The 17,460-nt window shown below is 37.0% G+C and overlaps 1 protein-coding gene across 2 annotated transcripts in view; it reads left to right on the top strand.

Annotated features, from left to right (window-relative positions):
- LOC149070752 (protein SCAI) overlaps positions 1-14,739 on the top strand; it is a 34,316-nt gene extending 19,577 nt beyond the window's left edge. The window contains exons 8-14 of one of the 2 annotated variants that reach the window (XM_089248698.1): positions 631-750; positions 3,476-3,662; positions 4,837-4,924; positions 11,799-11,953; positions 12,081-12,254; positions 13,804-13,904; positions 14,347-14,630. In XM_089248698.1, coding sequence (XP_089104824.1) covers positions 631-750; positions 3,476-3,662; positions 4,837-4,924; positions 11,799-11,953; positions 12,081-12,254; positions 13,804-13,904; positions 14,347-14,490 — 969 coding nt within the window. In that variant the 3' untranslated portion in view covers positions 14,491-14,630. Of the gene's footprint in view, positions 1-630; positions 751-3,475; positions 3,663-4,836; positions 4,925-11,798; positions 11,954-12,080; positions 12,255-13,803; positions 13,905-14,346 lie in introns of both variants that reach the window. The other variant, XM_089248697.1, reaches the window with a different exon arrangement.
- The last annotated feature ends 2,721 nt before the right edge of the window (positions 14,740-17,460 follow it).

Genomic DNA, 17,460 nt, shown 5'->3' on the forward strand with positions numbered 1-17,460 from the left:
GCTCAAAATTCTTGCTCGTTATGGAAATTGCTCATTAACTGAACCGCTCACAAACCGAAGTTGCTCTGTATTAAAATTTCCTGACATGCTCACTTCTAAACAGAGGGGGATTTCTCACCAAACGTAGAGATATTGTGTCCGTTGAAAGGTGCTGGGAATTTTTAAAAATTTGTATACAATTGGTCATGTTATAAAACTTGCTCAAGGAGAACCACTTTATATATTTTCTTTAGCTCATAAATTTTATACTGAATTTCCTCTTTTCCTTCCAGAGCAGTAGTTTTTTATTCATAAAGAATTCATTTTATCTGCAGTAGTGCAAATATTTTCGTGACACTGCATTTGTGCAAAGGGACATCTTATTAAACATGTTCAAGTACTGAAATAAATCGGCAAGAAACACGGTTTGTTGTACCATGCCTTGTCACAAAATTAGTTACTTAATTTAGAATGTAACACATTTTTACAAATGTTGGATGATTTGTACAGGCAAGTGCTTGTAAAACCCTGTAGTCCTGACCTCATTTTCCAAGGCTGAAGTTTGTAAGAAAACACTGTGTATGCATATGCTGCTAATGCTTATGGTCACCAGTCTTGTTATACAAATATATTTTGAAATATTGTGTGCAGGTGAAATTCAGTGAGCTGACATTGGACATGTTCAGGATGCTGCAAACACTGGAAAGACAACCGCAAGAGGATGCCACACAGCTCTACGATGCTTCACCTGCTCCTGGAAGAATTCCTTTTGTAAGAATGATGTTTATTGATCATGAATTTTTTCATCAAAAATTTCTTTAAATCATCGCAGGACTGAACTTTTTAAGTATACTGTATTCAGAGTTGCCAACTGCTACGGATTGTCCTTGGTTTCTATGGACGTCCGCAATCAACTACGGAGCTACGGGAGACACTCTCAATACTACGGAAATCGGTTTAAAAAAATCGGGTCTGAGTTTCTTGTGGGGTTTTACTTATTTTTATAAAATTGCATCGATCTTTACCGTAACGATGAATTCGTATACGAATGTGAGAGAGTTTGAGAGAAGACAAACTCAGAGCTGATCTGTTTTGTCCGTGCACGAAAGGCAGTCTGTAAAGCTGCGTCTAAACCCACCGCTCTACCAACAACACCTTCTATAGCAGAAAGCCTCAACGCGATGCTCGTGATGTCACCAAAGTCGTACATTTCACCTATAGTCATTGCGTATACTGAAAAAAAGGTAAATATTTTGCATATATATATATATATGCATGCAAGCAGACGTCGGTATTATTGGATAATATATATATATATATATATATATATATATATATATGTTTTATCCAATGGCTGCAGGTGAAATGGGCGACTTCAGTGACATCAAAGCTTTGCGTATGAGCGTTCTGCTGTAGGTGTTGGCTCTACTCTATGTCCAAATGTGTAAAAACCTGTTTTCTTTCAAAACTGCCCCACTCTTTGGACTAAAAACAGGTTTATTGAATGGTTCAGCATGGCATATCCGAACCCAGATGCATTTGTATAGTGCATGGTCGAGCTCACCGAACTTGTGTCGGAAAGAATGTTCTGCCGTAGGAGCTCAGATACAAATAAAATGGGAATGAGAGGTCTAGGGTTGCTAGACATCCGTATATACAGCCCACAATAGCATATGCAGGTTGAGATTGCAGTGAATATTCATGAATTATTAAGGGACGCAGCGACCTCGGAACGTTATTTCAGGAGGCGGGGGTTGATGTGGCCCAAGCCCCCTATGTTCCAATGCCACTGAGGTGCAGTATTTAATGTTCTTTTTGAATTAAAATTAAAAAAAAAAAATTTTGAGTGATTATTTTTTATTGTACTATGATTATGTTGCCCTAGCGGGGTGCCCTATGGCAAAGCTAAACATTCATAACTATTGATGAGCTTTAAGCCAATGTTGGCATGTCTGTGTATTTAACTTCAGAATATTCTGTAACTGTTAATTTTCTGTAATCAGTCAATTTTTTCTGTTTGTTGTAAAACATAATTAATTGGTTCATAATGTGTAAAATTTTTACATAGTTTGAAGTTTAATAGGCTTTTCCTTAATACCTCCCTGTTACCCAACATTTTCACTTATTCGACATTCTGCCTTCCCGTTTATGTCGGATAAGTGAGACTCTGCCATACTTTTCATTGTCTTGAACAGTAACTACTACTTCACCAAACACCAACTCTGGCCATACCGCTATATTGCAATTTACTGCCATTAATGAGATGGGTTGGAAATGAAGGCGCTGTGTATCTGTGGTCGCCTCAAGTTTATTAGGGAAAATATCTTATCTACATCCTCCCTTGAATTCGAACCTGAGACTGTGACAGCAACCTTCATGGTGGTAGACAAGCATGTTATTACCATGCCACTCGGGCGCTTTGGACAGTAACTAGCAGTCATCATTCAAAATTATGGTGCACATTTTGTGTATAGGTGAAACAACAGTTTGCATTACAAGACAGTTGGATATACAGCCGAATCCCATTATAACAAACTCCAAAAGACCGGAGAAATCACTTTGTTATAAAAGAATTCCAGGTTTTTACATTGTTATTACATAAACTTATCTGAGAGATCAGAAAAGTGTTCGTTAAAACAAGATTTTCGCTATAACGATATACGTTAAAATGGGATTCAACTGTATAGGCCTATTCTAGGTTTGGTGATTCTGATGCTACCCAATAGCATTTCATTATCTTCTGTATTTTTAGGGCATGTGTGTGAGAGGCATAAACAATATATACAATACTCAGCAAAGAGCTAGAAATGAAAGTGCTTCATTTTTCAAAAACAATTACACTGGTATTTTAACAGTAAAATGTAAACAAATCCCTTTTAAAAAAAAAAGATGACAATGCAGTAAAACCATCTTGTTCTCCTTGACTTGTGTACACATTGGAACTTGTAATTTACACATTTTTCCACTGTGGTGAAAATGGTTTTGAAAGTGGTCTCGAAGGAGAGTCATTCTTAAAATTTGCATGCCTTCATAATTTTCTGTGCATTGAGGAAGAGAGTTTACACAGTAGACTCTGGAAGACTCCAAAAAATATGTAATTTATATTGTGAGGAGAAAATAATAGAATTATCTGTAGTTGCTAGTACACTGTTTTGCCCAAAAATTGTTTTTGTAACCGTCATTTCTGTCATTTTGCTTTGACTCAAGTCAATCTTACAGGATATTCAAATAGTGCTATAAAAAAACTTAATGGGGAAAAAGAAATTTTCAGGATTCTTTTTCTGTTATGCTATGATTATGTTGTCTAAGGTGGGGGGGGGGGGGATATCCTCCCCCATCCTACTTTTTAGTCCTGCTTTTTCCTACTTCATATAATTTTTTGAGTGGGAGCTCTGTGTATGGCAAAATGTATTAGAGTGTTTAAGAGCTTATTTCAGTTTGAAATTTAATATTTCAACTCAGAGTGTTAAGGTGGATTTTTGTTTTCTTTCCACAGCCTGAAAGTGCTGACCAACGTCCTGCCAAACGCGAAAACCCGCACAAGTACCTTTTGTACAAGCCTAATATCAGCCAGTTAATCGTTTTTCTCAGTTCTGGCTTCAAAGAACTTCCGCCCAATGGTGTGTTGCTGTTGTACCTGTCAGCTGATGGTTGTTTTCCAAACACAAAACACCCCGAAGATGGTGAGTAAATCAAAATAATGTTTTTACTCAGATTTCACTATTTGGATACACATGCTTTAGCATATGAAACATTTATTTAAATGTACCAAGATGCTGCTGTAGAAAATAGGTAAATATACCCTGTGTTATACAGGGTGATTACTTAATTTCCTTTGCAACTGGTGAATCGTTGATCATAGAGGCATACATTCCAATTAGAAAAATTAATCAAATAACGTGTAGAACTCAGATACATCATTCACATTTTAAGGGGTTGTATAGTTATTGAAATATTAAAATTAACTTTTTATACAGTCACCTTGTCCTCAAAAACCCAATTATAAAGTTGTTGCCCTGTTTCTCCTAAGGCCAAAAGAAAAAAAAACTTTTTAGTTTCTAAGTGCAATATCCACAGAGAGATTTGATTTCAAAAATTGGAGATAAGATGGGAAAAAACAGCAAAAACTAACAGACAATGCCTTTTCCAACTTTCCTCCGATTTTTAAATTCTAATACTCCGCAAATATTTCACTTGGAAACATGGTATTTTCTTTGTTGGCCTTCAGTCACCCTTTATGCACATGCAACAGTAAAAAAATCAGTAGCAGGTATCTCAGATTTCATGTTCACGAGAGCACAACACTAAAAAGAATCCTTGCTCACCCTCAAACTGATGTACACTTGATTATCCAGAAATTTTGATCAAGCTCTTCCCAGAAATGAGTTTTTTCTCTCGAATATGAGGTTTTTACTATATTGCGTCTGATGAAGATTATTACCAATAGTCTAACTTGATTTTTTTAATAATCTGATAATTGCAGTATTCACCCTTTTTTTTTTTTAACACTCCCTACAAAAATAATATTGGTTTCAGTCCCCATAATTTCTAGTTAGCAAGCCCATGGGATGAACAAACATAAGCTACTTATGAAAAGAAAACTATCTTGTTTTTTAATTCTAAAATGTCCCCAATTTCATGAATGAAGACAGAAGAAATTATATTTTCAAAGTCCCCCAAAATTTAATTTTGCATACTGTATTTTGTAAACCACGAATTCAAGAAATTTGCATATTTTTTGAAGATGGTAGTTTTACCTAAAAATAATAAAATATTGTGTAAGAATCAATATTTATAAATTACTCTACGATTGAAACAATCGCTACAAATTCAGTTTTTTTTTTACTCCAATCACAGGTTACGACTATGGTGGTGTGGCAACTAACAGCAAACGAGAACCGGACCATATCAACAAGAGAAACATCCAACTCAAAGATGTCCACTGGTAAAGGATGTTATAGTGTTCTGTAATGTTGCAGTTTACGTAGAATTTATGGAGAATGTCTGCAGGGAAAATTCTATTGGTCTCTATGAATAGCTGTTGTGTGATCAACATGATGAGGTTTCGCGTCACAAATGCCCAGGTTCGATCACAAAAGTCAGCACAGTGGCAGTTGGCTTGACCATGAAGTCTCTCCGCATCCATGCATATTTATTTACAGGGTGTTCCAATGATTAAGCAGTGCCATATTTCTACAGATTCTGATAGAAATCATTGAGATGAGCATTTTGATGTGTTACATGAGGGGTTTATGACTATAATATCATAGATTTGATAAAAACACATGTATTGTTATTGCAAGAATTCTATTTGCCGTGGTACACTTTTATAGTAGACTGTAATACAGGATCAACTTCAAACTAAAGTTTCCTAAACTTCTTTGCTTTATCACCCTCTTTTTTGTTTTTAGGTTTTTCTCCCCATTGTTCACTGGCTTGAGCCAACCTATTGAATCCCATATTACAGTAATACCTTGGCTTATGAAGATTTGTTTAGTGATTTTTCTTCCTTGGCTAATGAAATTTTTTGTTGATACGGATGCACTTACTAACATAAAATAGCCAAGTCTTGAGCTGAATTCTAACTGCAATCTTCATCAAGAATTACTGTCACTCAAGCCCAATTGACTCATGTCAGACTCGGAATCTTTTTCCAGATTTTGCCTCCACTTCTTTTTCTGAAAGTTTTTGAACCATTTCATGTAAAATGAATGGTTCTGTGAATAGAAAATACATTTTAAAAAAAGGAAGCTTGTGTTTTCATAGCATACGTTCTTTCAGTGCAAGACTTAGCATCAAACTGAACAGTCTGGACATTCTAAGAGCTTAGCTTTTCCATTTGCATATATCAGACACCGAAATCAGCTGAACAAAACACAAATGGATGGGAACACCTAGGAACTCGACTGGGTTGTGTCAACACTAGCTTCAGTAGATTAAAGCTAATGTTGGTTGTGTACATAGTGTAAAATTAAAAAGTCTTCAGTATGTCATCTTCCTGTAAATTCTCATTCATCTGATTTGGAAGTTGTGCATTTTAGCCTTCTGCCCAGGCACGGATCCAGGGTGATGCCTTGTGTAGACTATTTTTTACAGTGAATGTGTCGAACAGTGAGGACCAACCTGGTTTCGCAGATGTCAAACATACTTAAAATATGAAAATTAATATTTTTAAAAAGTTATTAAAAATTAAAATTATTTAAAAATTGGAATTCATTAAGAATAAGTTATAGTTTTTTAATAAGCAATGCACTTATTTAAAAATTGCTATGTAACATTTAATGTTACAATTGATGAATTAGCTGCTTTTGACAATAAATTTGGACATTTGTGCCTGTTACCCTCCCAAGAAATACCGTACGCAAAAAAAAGATAGAGGGGGGGCAGACTGCTTAATAGGCCTATGCGTTATATTTATAAGCATTGTAAAGGAATGCTGATGCCCATTACCAGATAAAAAAAATTATATCAACAGTTTCAAGTGCAATTTTACAAATAAATGGAAACTTTGCAGATGAAAAGGGAGCATAATATCAAAAGCATATAAAGAATTCAAAATGTTCCTAGAATCCTACTTCCTTCTCCTTTGCTTGAAAAATTAAGGCTCACAGTTAACTGGATTAAACAACATACACAAATAAAAATGCATCCGTGTGTATTTGATAAATATTTTTTTCCAGTTTTTCATGTCAAAGTAGATATGGCGACATGACCACAGAGAAAGATGGCTACTGCAGGGAGTCCCACACAGGGGTTAGCGCACCAACCTGTGGGTGAGTAAAAAAAAAGGCGGCTGTGTTCGGAATCAACAATAAATTGTAGATCCCTGTCTAATTAGCCCACGTGAGCAGAAAATGACTGTGGTGCAGGAAAAATGATCATGTCAAAGTAGGTAGATACTTTCCTTATAGATTAAATTTTTTGATCCCGTGAAAGTATTAACCGTTCCTCTTTGCGAAGTTTTGATAACATTACGAGCTACCTCGGGTACCAGAAACCTAGTTTAATAGAGACGATTCTTAAAGAAAAATTTATTTGAAGAAAAAAAATTAATCCAAAGCACCACTACTAACCACACATGCACCTCGTCCCTATTCCTCTGCGGAACTTCTAACGAATTGGTATGTGTTGGAATGTGCGTTTCCGTGTTGTGAACCTAATTCGAAGCTTGTTTCTGTGTAATGCTTGTTATGGTGCTGCCATCTGCCACATATTTTTCGAACTATGAGTGAAGTGGTTTGACGATTTTACCGTTGTAGGCCTGTTGCTCTCTGAGGCGAGACTTTTTAATGGAAAGATTGACTTGCATTCGCACCTCAAAGTTGGGAACCACTTCGATCCAAAGCAGCAAGACACAAAAACCAGTTATCAATTAAGTACACAGTGTATGCACTATGTACACACAATGACAGTCCCTTACTAGTAACAGGTAGCACTGCGCTTGCGAAAAATGTATGTGATCGCTGAAACTTTAAATGGCCACATGCTGTCAGAAAAAAAAAGCTGAACCTTCACAGCACAGCTTTTGCCCTTTCACATGAAGGGTCCATGATAAGACAGTTTCGGTTTCAGTACAGCACAGGATAGTTTAGTTCTTTATTTGCGGGCTGGGACTGGCCAAATGAGCTTCGTTTACATCAGTGAGGAACCCCCAGTAGGGCCCTCTACTTGTCTTGTTGACGATTTTAGATATGTGAATGATTTTAGATGTTCAAAGAAAATTTTGTCACACACCAAACTTGTATCTTCTCTTTGAATGAAAAGAAACACTACAGTAAAAACACTAATCTTTTACCCATTGATGAGACATGTCTCTATTTAGAAATAATACCTTTAATTTCCTCATATACCACTTATAATTTTCAAACAAGACAATAAAATCAAGAAAATTCATTAAAAATTTCCAGCTTTTTACACCTGATTTATTAACATTTTTGCATCAGAGACCCATATTCTTTGTCTTCAAACAAAGTTTCCCATACTACTATGCAGGGCAGCAGCTAGAGGGGGAAGGCAGCTGCCCTGAGCGGCAAAATTTAGAGGTGGCAATTTTAGGTGCGAACAAAGAACACCATTATAAAATTATAGACCTTTATAATTGTGGGGCTGGCAAACTTGTGTTTGGTCCAGAGCGGCAAAAATCCTAGTTTCGGCCTGGCTACCACATATAGAGAGAGACTCTCAATAATCCGACATTTTTAGGCTGGTTTATTTTGAGCATAGAAGAGAAAAACATATCAGTGCATGGCTATGAACATAATTTTATATTATTTAAATAGGCTTTTCAATCAACTTCCAGTAATTCGACGATTTCGATAATCCAGCACACTCTGGTGTGATATGTGCCAGATTAGCGAGAGCCTATCCTATTGTTAATTCATATCTATTAGTTCCAAAAATATTCAACTCAATCTGAGTATTTTTTTATTTGTAGCTATTTCTTAATTTTTTCTGCATAACTCAGATATTAGACCCGCGCGCGCGCGCGTGTGTGTGCGTGCTCCGCCACTAAAGACAGTGTCGTATTTACAGGGGGCTTAGCAGGCTATATAGCCCAGATCAGCAAGTTCAGAGGAGGCGGCAAATTTGAGAAGAGTGAGTAGCCAAGAAAATTGGTAGGATTGGAGAACGGTGGTGGAATAAATCTCCCTCTACCCAGACAGTAAGTGACTAGGTCAGTGAGTGACCAAAAGAGTTTGCAAGCATGCGAGTGAGCATCAGAGTGACTTAGAGCGTGAGTAGGCATGTGAATGACCAAACAAGTGACCTACAGAGAGAGGGACCAGTTAAGTGGATGGCCTAGAGTCAGCCGTCTTAACCACATCTTACGCCCTTGGGCAAAGTGATTTTTCCGAGGCCAACAGATATTATTTTCACGAGTCTCCCCTGCACTTAAGGCCTCAGCCTGCAAGGGAAGCTATGTGTTAAGATGGCACTAGAGCATGTGGAAGTAACCAAACAGTGACCAAAACAGTGTGCAAGCTTGTGAATTGAATACATTGAATGGCTAAAAGAGTGACTTTAACACAGGTGTACTTGCAGGAGTGTGGAGAGGCAGCGGATGGCAAATTCGAGAAAAGAGTAGTCAAGAAAATTGGACTAGAATGGAAGAAGGGTGGCAAAATTCTTATATTCCACATGCAATTGGGGGTGGGGGGGGGGGGGGGCACATGCGATAAAACCGTAAATGTGCTTTTGACTAAAGAACATTGAAATTGCTCTTGATCTTCAAACCTAAATTTCTCGTTGAGGTTTAAACAAGCAACACATAAAAGATTAAAACTTTCATTTGGAATCTGTGACCTTTGAAGACCGGGCACACCCCGCTTCCCATCTCAGAGAGATATCGAAGCGTTCCCGAAGGATAGGTGTGTCTGGAAAGTTTCATTAAAAACAACATAACATGACCACCTCAGACGAAGGCAGCAAAATAAAATAATTTACATAAAAATTCATTTGGAACCACTTGAGCACAAGTTTCGGACTTACTAATTAGGAAATACAAAATCTTGGAAACACGTGTACGCATAATACTTGATGGTAAATCAGGCTTATGCGAGTAGGAAGTCAATAAAAAATATGAAAATATTAAAATGTGACATTGAAAAGTTATAAAAACAAGTATAGACTGTTTTCGATAACAAGAAATAACTAGCGCAAATTTCTATAAAATAGGGGGATACACTAATTGGTGAGCATAATTAAAGAAAATTTAATAGTTAAAAAATTGCCTACTGAAATTTTGATTCCACGATTTAAAATAATAGATATCTTTCAATTTTATGCAGACTAGGTTTGTCAAAAACCTTTTCAAATACATGTTTTTCCTCCAGAGTTTTTGTGACAGTTTTTGGAAAAGTGTTGCAAGTGGGATCCACTTGAAACGTTTAATCCGGGTATTTATTTGCACCTGAAAGATTCAAATTATGAAGGCTTCAAATTATTGGATGTGGCCGAGGCCCATATTTTTATTTAGATATTGTTCCGGATAATTTTTCACAAGACTTCGAGACTGCAAAACAAGAAGTGGTTCGATGAACAAACACAGATTTATTTACAGAACACCAATTTACACGTATTTACAAGCAAATCAGGGAGCTAACAACTTTCTCACAAAGTTCAATCACAACTGACTTTTCATCAAATCTGTCTCTATTCGAGCCTCTCTATTTATAATCCTGGTGGAAACTTCGAGAAAAAGAATGTTCTACAAAATTCTATTTTACAGTTTCCAAGTCGGCGGCGCCACCGTACGAACTGTCTGGAGGGGGCGGATCCTTCTAGAATGTTCTTCCTGCCCTCCGCTAGTTTTCAGCCAATCGCATCTTTTTGTGCAATACCAAAACCGGTATCAACTTTTCGTTGCCAATGGAAGATTGCGATATCTATCGTTCATAGTTCGTAACAATTAAAAAGAGGGGCTATGTTCAAATGCCCATCTTCTGCAGCAGAGCTCTTAAGTTAGGTTTTTTTGTGGGACCTTTGGTCAATTTTTCGTATTTTTAGGCCCATTATAGTGAATTTGTGGAGTGAAAAAACAAAAAATGACGAGAATAGTTCTGAGCCCTGTTAACTTCACTCTATGGGGGTCTATGTTAATGTTGTTATCAATGAATCCGCAAGCGCGCTCACAGCTTCATTCCCTGGAAAAACCCCAAATGTGCTACAAAAGTTGAATTTATTTTCTTCACTCATCTATTCTAAAACGTTAAAATTTTCACGTACCGAATTTCTTTTTTTTCAAAGATCCTGCCATATTTTTGGTCCACTTCAAGTTTGTATGTTTAAGGACTGAAGCAAAAAAAGGCTAGAAAACGATGATTCTTCTTCGATGGCTTATGCTTCATTGTGTGTTATGAAGACTGAAGGGTGTACGTTTGCACCCCCTCCCTTGCAGAAAATTACACATGTGCCGTTAGGTGGTAGGGGTAAATTGCTCCGGAAAGAGGCAGTGTGACTGTAAAATCACATTAAATCCCTACAGATCATTGGCGGAAATACAACTGACCCTCCTCCGGCTGTGGATTTTTTATTCTTTGCTCCTTATCACAAGAAAAAAGCTCAAGGTCGCACTTCAAGTGCACATATTTTAGTGAAAGAAAATTAAAAAAATTAAAGATTAATAAAGGAAAAAAAATGAGGTAACAAATTATGTTTGCTTGAAGGCTCTTGGGAGGGGCGATGCCCCCATCGTCTATTGGTTGAAGACTCCTGGGGGCGATCGCTCCTGTCTAGATCTACCACTGCTTCTGCCGTAGTGATTTCCAAAAAATGGCGAGATTTGAAAAACAAATTGTATTTGGTGATTTCAAAAACTTATCTTTAAATTCTGGGTTGGAAGGAATTAAATTTACATAGAAATTTACGAGAATCATATTTCTGCTAACAAACATGATTCCAGAACAAATTATCTTTGGTAGCCAAGGTATCACTTTAATCATAGCTTCTGTCGTTCTTACCCTGGACCATTCCATCACCCCCTAGAGGGACTGAGGTAGCCCACTTTGGTAAACACTGCTCTAAATTGTTTTAATTATTCCATCTGTGCATAAATGAAATAGTTTGGGTGAGCGTAAAGAAAGATTAAGTATTCATTCTTTAAATTATTTTATTGAAGTTAAATTTATTTGTGGTGATCATGTTACTCAGATGAAATATGTATGGCAGTGGGGAATGCCATAGCATGATAGTGGGGGGGGGGGACATTAATTTTTTTCCCTTCAGTGACGTCGAAGTTTCCACAGTTGAATAGATATAATAATGTTCCATAAATTTTGTTTTTGCATTATCTAGGCTAATGTTTCACTGTGTGTTTACAGTTTATATCCTGGTGACTTGTATCCTTTGACCCGCAAGCCACTTTTTGTTATCGTGGACAGCGACAACAGCCACGCATTTCAACATATTCCTCGTTATTTTGGACAGCCTGTTTTGGTACTAATGTCTCCCGATGATATACCTCCATTATTTCATGGTAAATACTTTTTTTTTTATTTTGGTGTGCATTACTTGATTTCAGTTTTTCCGTAGACATATCTATGTTACTTGATTTTGAAAATTTGGAAAGTTCTTACATGATATTTGTACTTCTAATCCAATAGATCAGCAGCATAAAGGGAACCTCTTTACTCTGTTCCTGCACAGCCCATTAACTGCGATCTGTTATCTATGTAATATTACGGATATACCATTTACTCTCTGGGAAAAGGCACAACCTGTTGTTGATCGTTTCATGAGCGAAGCTGGTCGATTGTTGGTTAAATGCAAGAGCATAGGTTAGTATCTATTTATTTTGTATATTTTACGTCCTATGATGATGATAACACTGAGACCCGTTGTGCCAATGCTGCATAGCCTTGATCTTTGCTGGCTATTGCCGTAATAAATTGAGAAAGTAATTCGCATCTAATTCATTCCAAGTGTGACACTTCAAAATCCAACCCAAACTTTATCATTTCCAAGGATAAAGTACAGGTTGATTTATTTCACAATATTGTATTTTCACTTATTTTACATCGTAAGGCTCAAGTATTTTTGGATACAAAAAAAGGAGTCTGCTTCACATTGAGATTCTTTCTGTCAGTAGCATCTTAACCCTTGCAGCAGCAATGACAAGATATCTTGCCTAACTTGATGAGTTTTATTTGCCGATTCCAAGATATATTGTGTCTTTAAAACCCCCTTATTTTGGCAAAGACGAGCCCAGATACTGCATAGTGTTTTTTTACAGACAAACATGGGGGGGGGGGGAAAGAGTCAGCTTTTGTTTAAAGTTTGATAGTACAAGGAGAGAGGGAGTTTCCCCCCTTCTTTCGGGGTAGTATAGGAATATGTGTGCAGTATAAATAAAAGAAAAATGTACAGTATTTCTCTTCCTTGGTTTATTATTCAGTGTTGTTGGGAGGCAGGAAAGCACTTATTAGCTGCATAAAATTAGAAAAAATTCTTGAAAAAAAAAGGTGGCATTTTAGAGAATTTAGTGATTTTCACTGTGGCGATTACTATGTGGATCAGGGAAATTTAGAAAACTGCTTAAAGGTTTAATGAATGGGCACACTGGGCCTGGGGGGTTGAAATTTGGTTCGTCATTGAAGTAGTAAAAAGTTCCCAAAAATACTTGGCCTTAGTGAGAAAGAGAACAGTTGGCTCAGTTGTGATCACCTAATGCTCGACATGAAACCTGAATATGCAGCCTCTTATACAGGGTGTTCATAAGCTTTTTCATAAGGAAAAAATTAGAGGGGGGAGGGGATGATAGTACCCATCTCTCTCAAGACAAACAATATTTACAATGGAACCTATGGTTGCCATCAGTGCCACAACTAGATGCTTCGTCACTCGGGGCAAGTGCAGATTTTGGCGCCCCCTTGTAATGTTGAAGGGAGGTTTGAGAATAAAATTTGCTCCCCCTTCTGGTCCTGCGCCCGGGGCACGAGACCCGCCTGCTCCCCCCCCCCTAGTTGCGGCCCTGGTTGCCATCCACAGTGTCAGAAAAGCGAAACTTGAAAATGTGCAAACGCCATAAGTTTTTTTCTTCTGACATCATTTCTGCTCTGCTGGAGAGGAGGGGGAAAGGGGCATGAAACACATTGATGTACGAGACCTGTAGACTATGCTGAAGATCTCGTCATAAAAATTCTTGTTGCAGCAGACAAGATCGATACAACACCAGGAGTCCATAAGAGGGTGGGTCAGTCTTCCATTCCCTGGATGTGAACTGTGCAACAACACCTTTGGATGCTACTTTGAGCATCTCCTTTGAGACTTATGAAGCAAGTTACTCGTAATATAATGTTTTAGTGTAATTTTTTTTTGTCTTTACAGATCCAGCATTTTTGCAGTTCTATGGAGATGATTTTTTGAGGCTGTTGATGCTGCGGTTTATTTTCTGCAGAGTGGTGCTGAAACTTCACAGACTTTTCAAGGTAACAAAAAGCATAAACTATCATTTGTTATGTATTACAGTCGAATCACGTTTCAACGAATACCATTATAATGAAAATCTTGTTTTAACAAACACTTTTCTATCCCCCCCCCCCAGATAAGTTTACATAGGAACAATGCAAAAACCTGGAATTCCTTTATAACAAAATTTCGTTGTAATGAAGTGATTTCTCTGGTCGGTCTCTTGGATTTCATTATAACAGGATTTGACTGTACAATCAATTTTAAATAATAATAAAAAAAAGGGTTGGGTGGGGTGGGAAACAACAACCTCTCAAGTTGAATGTTTCTTAAGAACATTCAGAAACACATACTTTTTGCATTTTTAAATGTTTGCTTGAGTGACGCTAGTAAAATATATTTGATGATAGCAAAATACTTGATAGTTTTTATAGTACTGAATTCTCTTTCCTCCTTTTACAGAATAACAATTATCTTCCACGATCGCATCCATGTATGTCCGAAACGGAAATTCTGGAACAATCTGTGTTAAAGAAGACAATCTGGGAATTGGCCAGAGTACTCGACGTCTGCAATTCTTTCACGGAGATTGAAGAAGCGGACTGACATGTAGTCAGGTTCACCCTTGCTTAAAAAGAAGGCTTGCATCTGTTTACCAATCATTGCTTTTCGCTAGCTCTCTTTCCTGACAAAGATTGATTGGGTTTTATAATTTTCAAAGCTGTTGAAAATTTCTTGAGTTTCATAAAAAAAAAAGAGGAATCAAAAGAGAGTAAAAAATCGTCTGTAATGTCTTGTTGATTCTACATTTCACTGTTTTTGTGCATTAACTTATAACAGATTTGTTCTCGAACAGAATTCGCAGTGACTTTTTTTATTGTAAGTTTGCTTCCGTGTATTGAAAATATCAGCATTTTGCTATTGAGTTCACGTAGCTTTCTGTACAGCTTGAGTACGAGCTAAGTTACCAGTAATTGCACTGTTCTGAATTTTTTTTCAAAGCAACAATGTGATCAGCTGTTCAAAACCGGCTACGAACTGTAGGTACTGGTCCTAATTGGTCCTCAAGTGCATAAAATGATTGCAGTTTGACAAAAATCATCAAAATTGTGTCTTATGATTATGCCAGTGATTAATTATACAGTGGTACCTCAAGTTATGAATAACATTAAGAAAAGTGAATTAAACTTATATATCTCTGAGAAAACTTTTCCGTTTAAAATTGTGGACATCTCTTAAATTTATTCTGGATCCCAGCAATACAAAAAATAATAACTAATACGATACAGTAGAGTTTTTTATCCATGTAAAATGAAAATAGTCGTTTACTGCTTTCTGTATCAAAGCAGTAACTGTAACAAAGCAGAGCTTCTTGACTTATCATTCAAAGTCAAGAAGTCTCTGTTTGCACTGACTTGTTTCAAAGTGAATTTTGGATGCAGAGTGGGCGTTTTCTCTTCCACATTTACAGCTCAAAATTTGCATTTACTTTCATCTTGAAGCAGCTTTTCAGTGTATTTGTTGCTTGTAACTTGGACGAATCGCAAGTCGAGACACTCTTAACCCAAGGTACCGCAGCATATAAATGGATTTTTCTTCAAAGAAAGCTTGCTTGAATTTATTTGCATTTGTAGTACTCAATATAGGGCCGCAACTAGGAACAGAAATGTTTTCTGCCACCAACGTTCCCTCTAACTTTTCTATACCTGCTGTTTCCCTCACAGAATTTCTGATGTCTGCGGGAAATGACAAAATAATATACTACCATATAAAATATAGTTAACTTTTTTGGTGCAAAAACTGTGTGTGCAGATGTATTTTCAATGTGCAGCTTAGAAAAAATATTGTCTGCTGCCCAGGGCAAGTATCTTTTTTGGTGTTCCCTCCTCCCAACTTTTCCAGTAATTTGGCATGGAGCTTCCTCTCTCTGGTCCTCAGCATAGACGTTGGCAGTTTTGTTGACAGTTTCAACTGCGCTTAACCAGTTTTTGATATCGAAAACCCAATCTTGCACTAAACTCACCTGCCTTTCTCTAGTTGCGGCTCTGTATTAGTGTGAAAAAAAAAAAAAAAATTTTAGATATCTTTAAGGCTAGCATAGGACATCTCATAAAAAAAAAATGTCTGGTTAAAGAACATGAAATGTTGTGATCTGTTAGATATGTGTATGTCTAATGACCTAATGGTTAGCGATTTATGATTTGTGGTTATATCTGTGAATGGTGATTTTTTTTTTTTTTTTTGGTACCACAATGGATAGACAGTCAGACCTAATGCACAATGTCGCTACTGGGTGACAGAATACTACAAGCACAGTGAATTAACTGAGACAGCCAGATTATAGCTAATTACACTGGCAGAAGCATTTGAAAATGTTTATAATGCTGTGATTTTAAAAGCCATAGATGTTGTTCCGAGGTCTGACTGTAATTGTTCAATTGCAGAAATTTATGCCCATTTTAAAATGGTCTCGTGTATGAGGAGAAAAATTGAGGTTTGGATTGAGAATTCAGCCAAAATATACTTTATCCCGATAAATTGATGTAAGAGATTTTTTTTCTTGGGTGAAGAGAGAAAAATCCTTTTCCCTCCAACATTGCAGTAGAAATTTGACAGTTTTGAAGTTCAGTTTGCTGTGTGTAGGATAACAATCAGTTAAATAACATTTTCTTAGCATGGGCTTCGAAAATCCTAGGCGCTAAGTGACAAGATTAGTACCTGATGCCTAAATTGCTTATGTATGTTACAAATCAATGCTCTGGATTACTTCTTGCTTTGCTGCCTGCCAAGAAAGCATGCTTTATCTACTAACATGTTGTTGATGGTATGCTTGCTACTTATCAAATTGATCCTCAGTTCCAACAAATTATGAGCATCCAGTGGAATCTCTATCAAGGAATCAGATGTTTCCTGTTCACCGTCCTCGTTGTTTTAATGAAAAAAGTAAAAAAATGTATTGCAGTTAGGTTAAAATGCGGGGGGAGGGGGGGGGGGGGTTGCAAACCTTATCCTTTGTATATTTCTCAAGCGCATAAGACTACTAAGCCTGTTTCACTGTTTCACATCTTTTGCCATCCGATATTTGACAGATGATAAATTCCTTTCCTGGTTGTTTCTCGTCAAAAATGTGACAACAACTTGTATCTGTCCTTTTACTGCAGTCACCATCTCCATAGCTACTAAGTCTCCCAGATTTTCCTGGAGGCTCCCGAATTTTTAATCCATCCCCCCCCCCCCCCCCGAAATTCCCAAAAAAAATTCACATATCTCCCAAATTTTGACTGTGATCGAGGAAAAATCTATACTTATGAGGGGAAAGGAATTATTTCCAAAGAATTTTTACATGGGAAAAGTCCATTGTGTTTAATGCCCCAAATGATATAATATGTGTAAAGTAAATTGTTGCCATTTTGAATTGCTGCCTAAATCAAGAAATGTTTCAGTTCAGGAAAGAAAAGACAGAATTCGTCAAACAGTCAGCTTCAATACTGCCTCTTCACAATCAAGTCAGCGAAATGACCTGTGTTCCAGGACAACCATACGTTCTGTTTAGTCTGTCTATCTCATGTTTCGGCT

This window comes from Pholcus phalangioides, unplaced genomic scaffold (genome assembly GCF_987345545.1).
Source record: "Pholcus phalangioides strain wild (caught in Gottingen) unplaced genomic scaffold, Ppha-v1.0 ptg000020l_1, whole genome shotgun sequence".
Lineage (NCBI taxonomy): Eukaryota > Metazoa > Arthropoda > Arachnida > Araneae > Pholcidae > Pholcus > Pholcus phalangioides.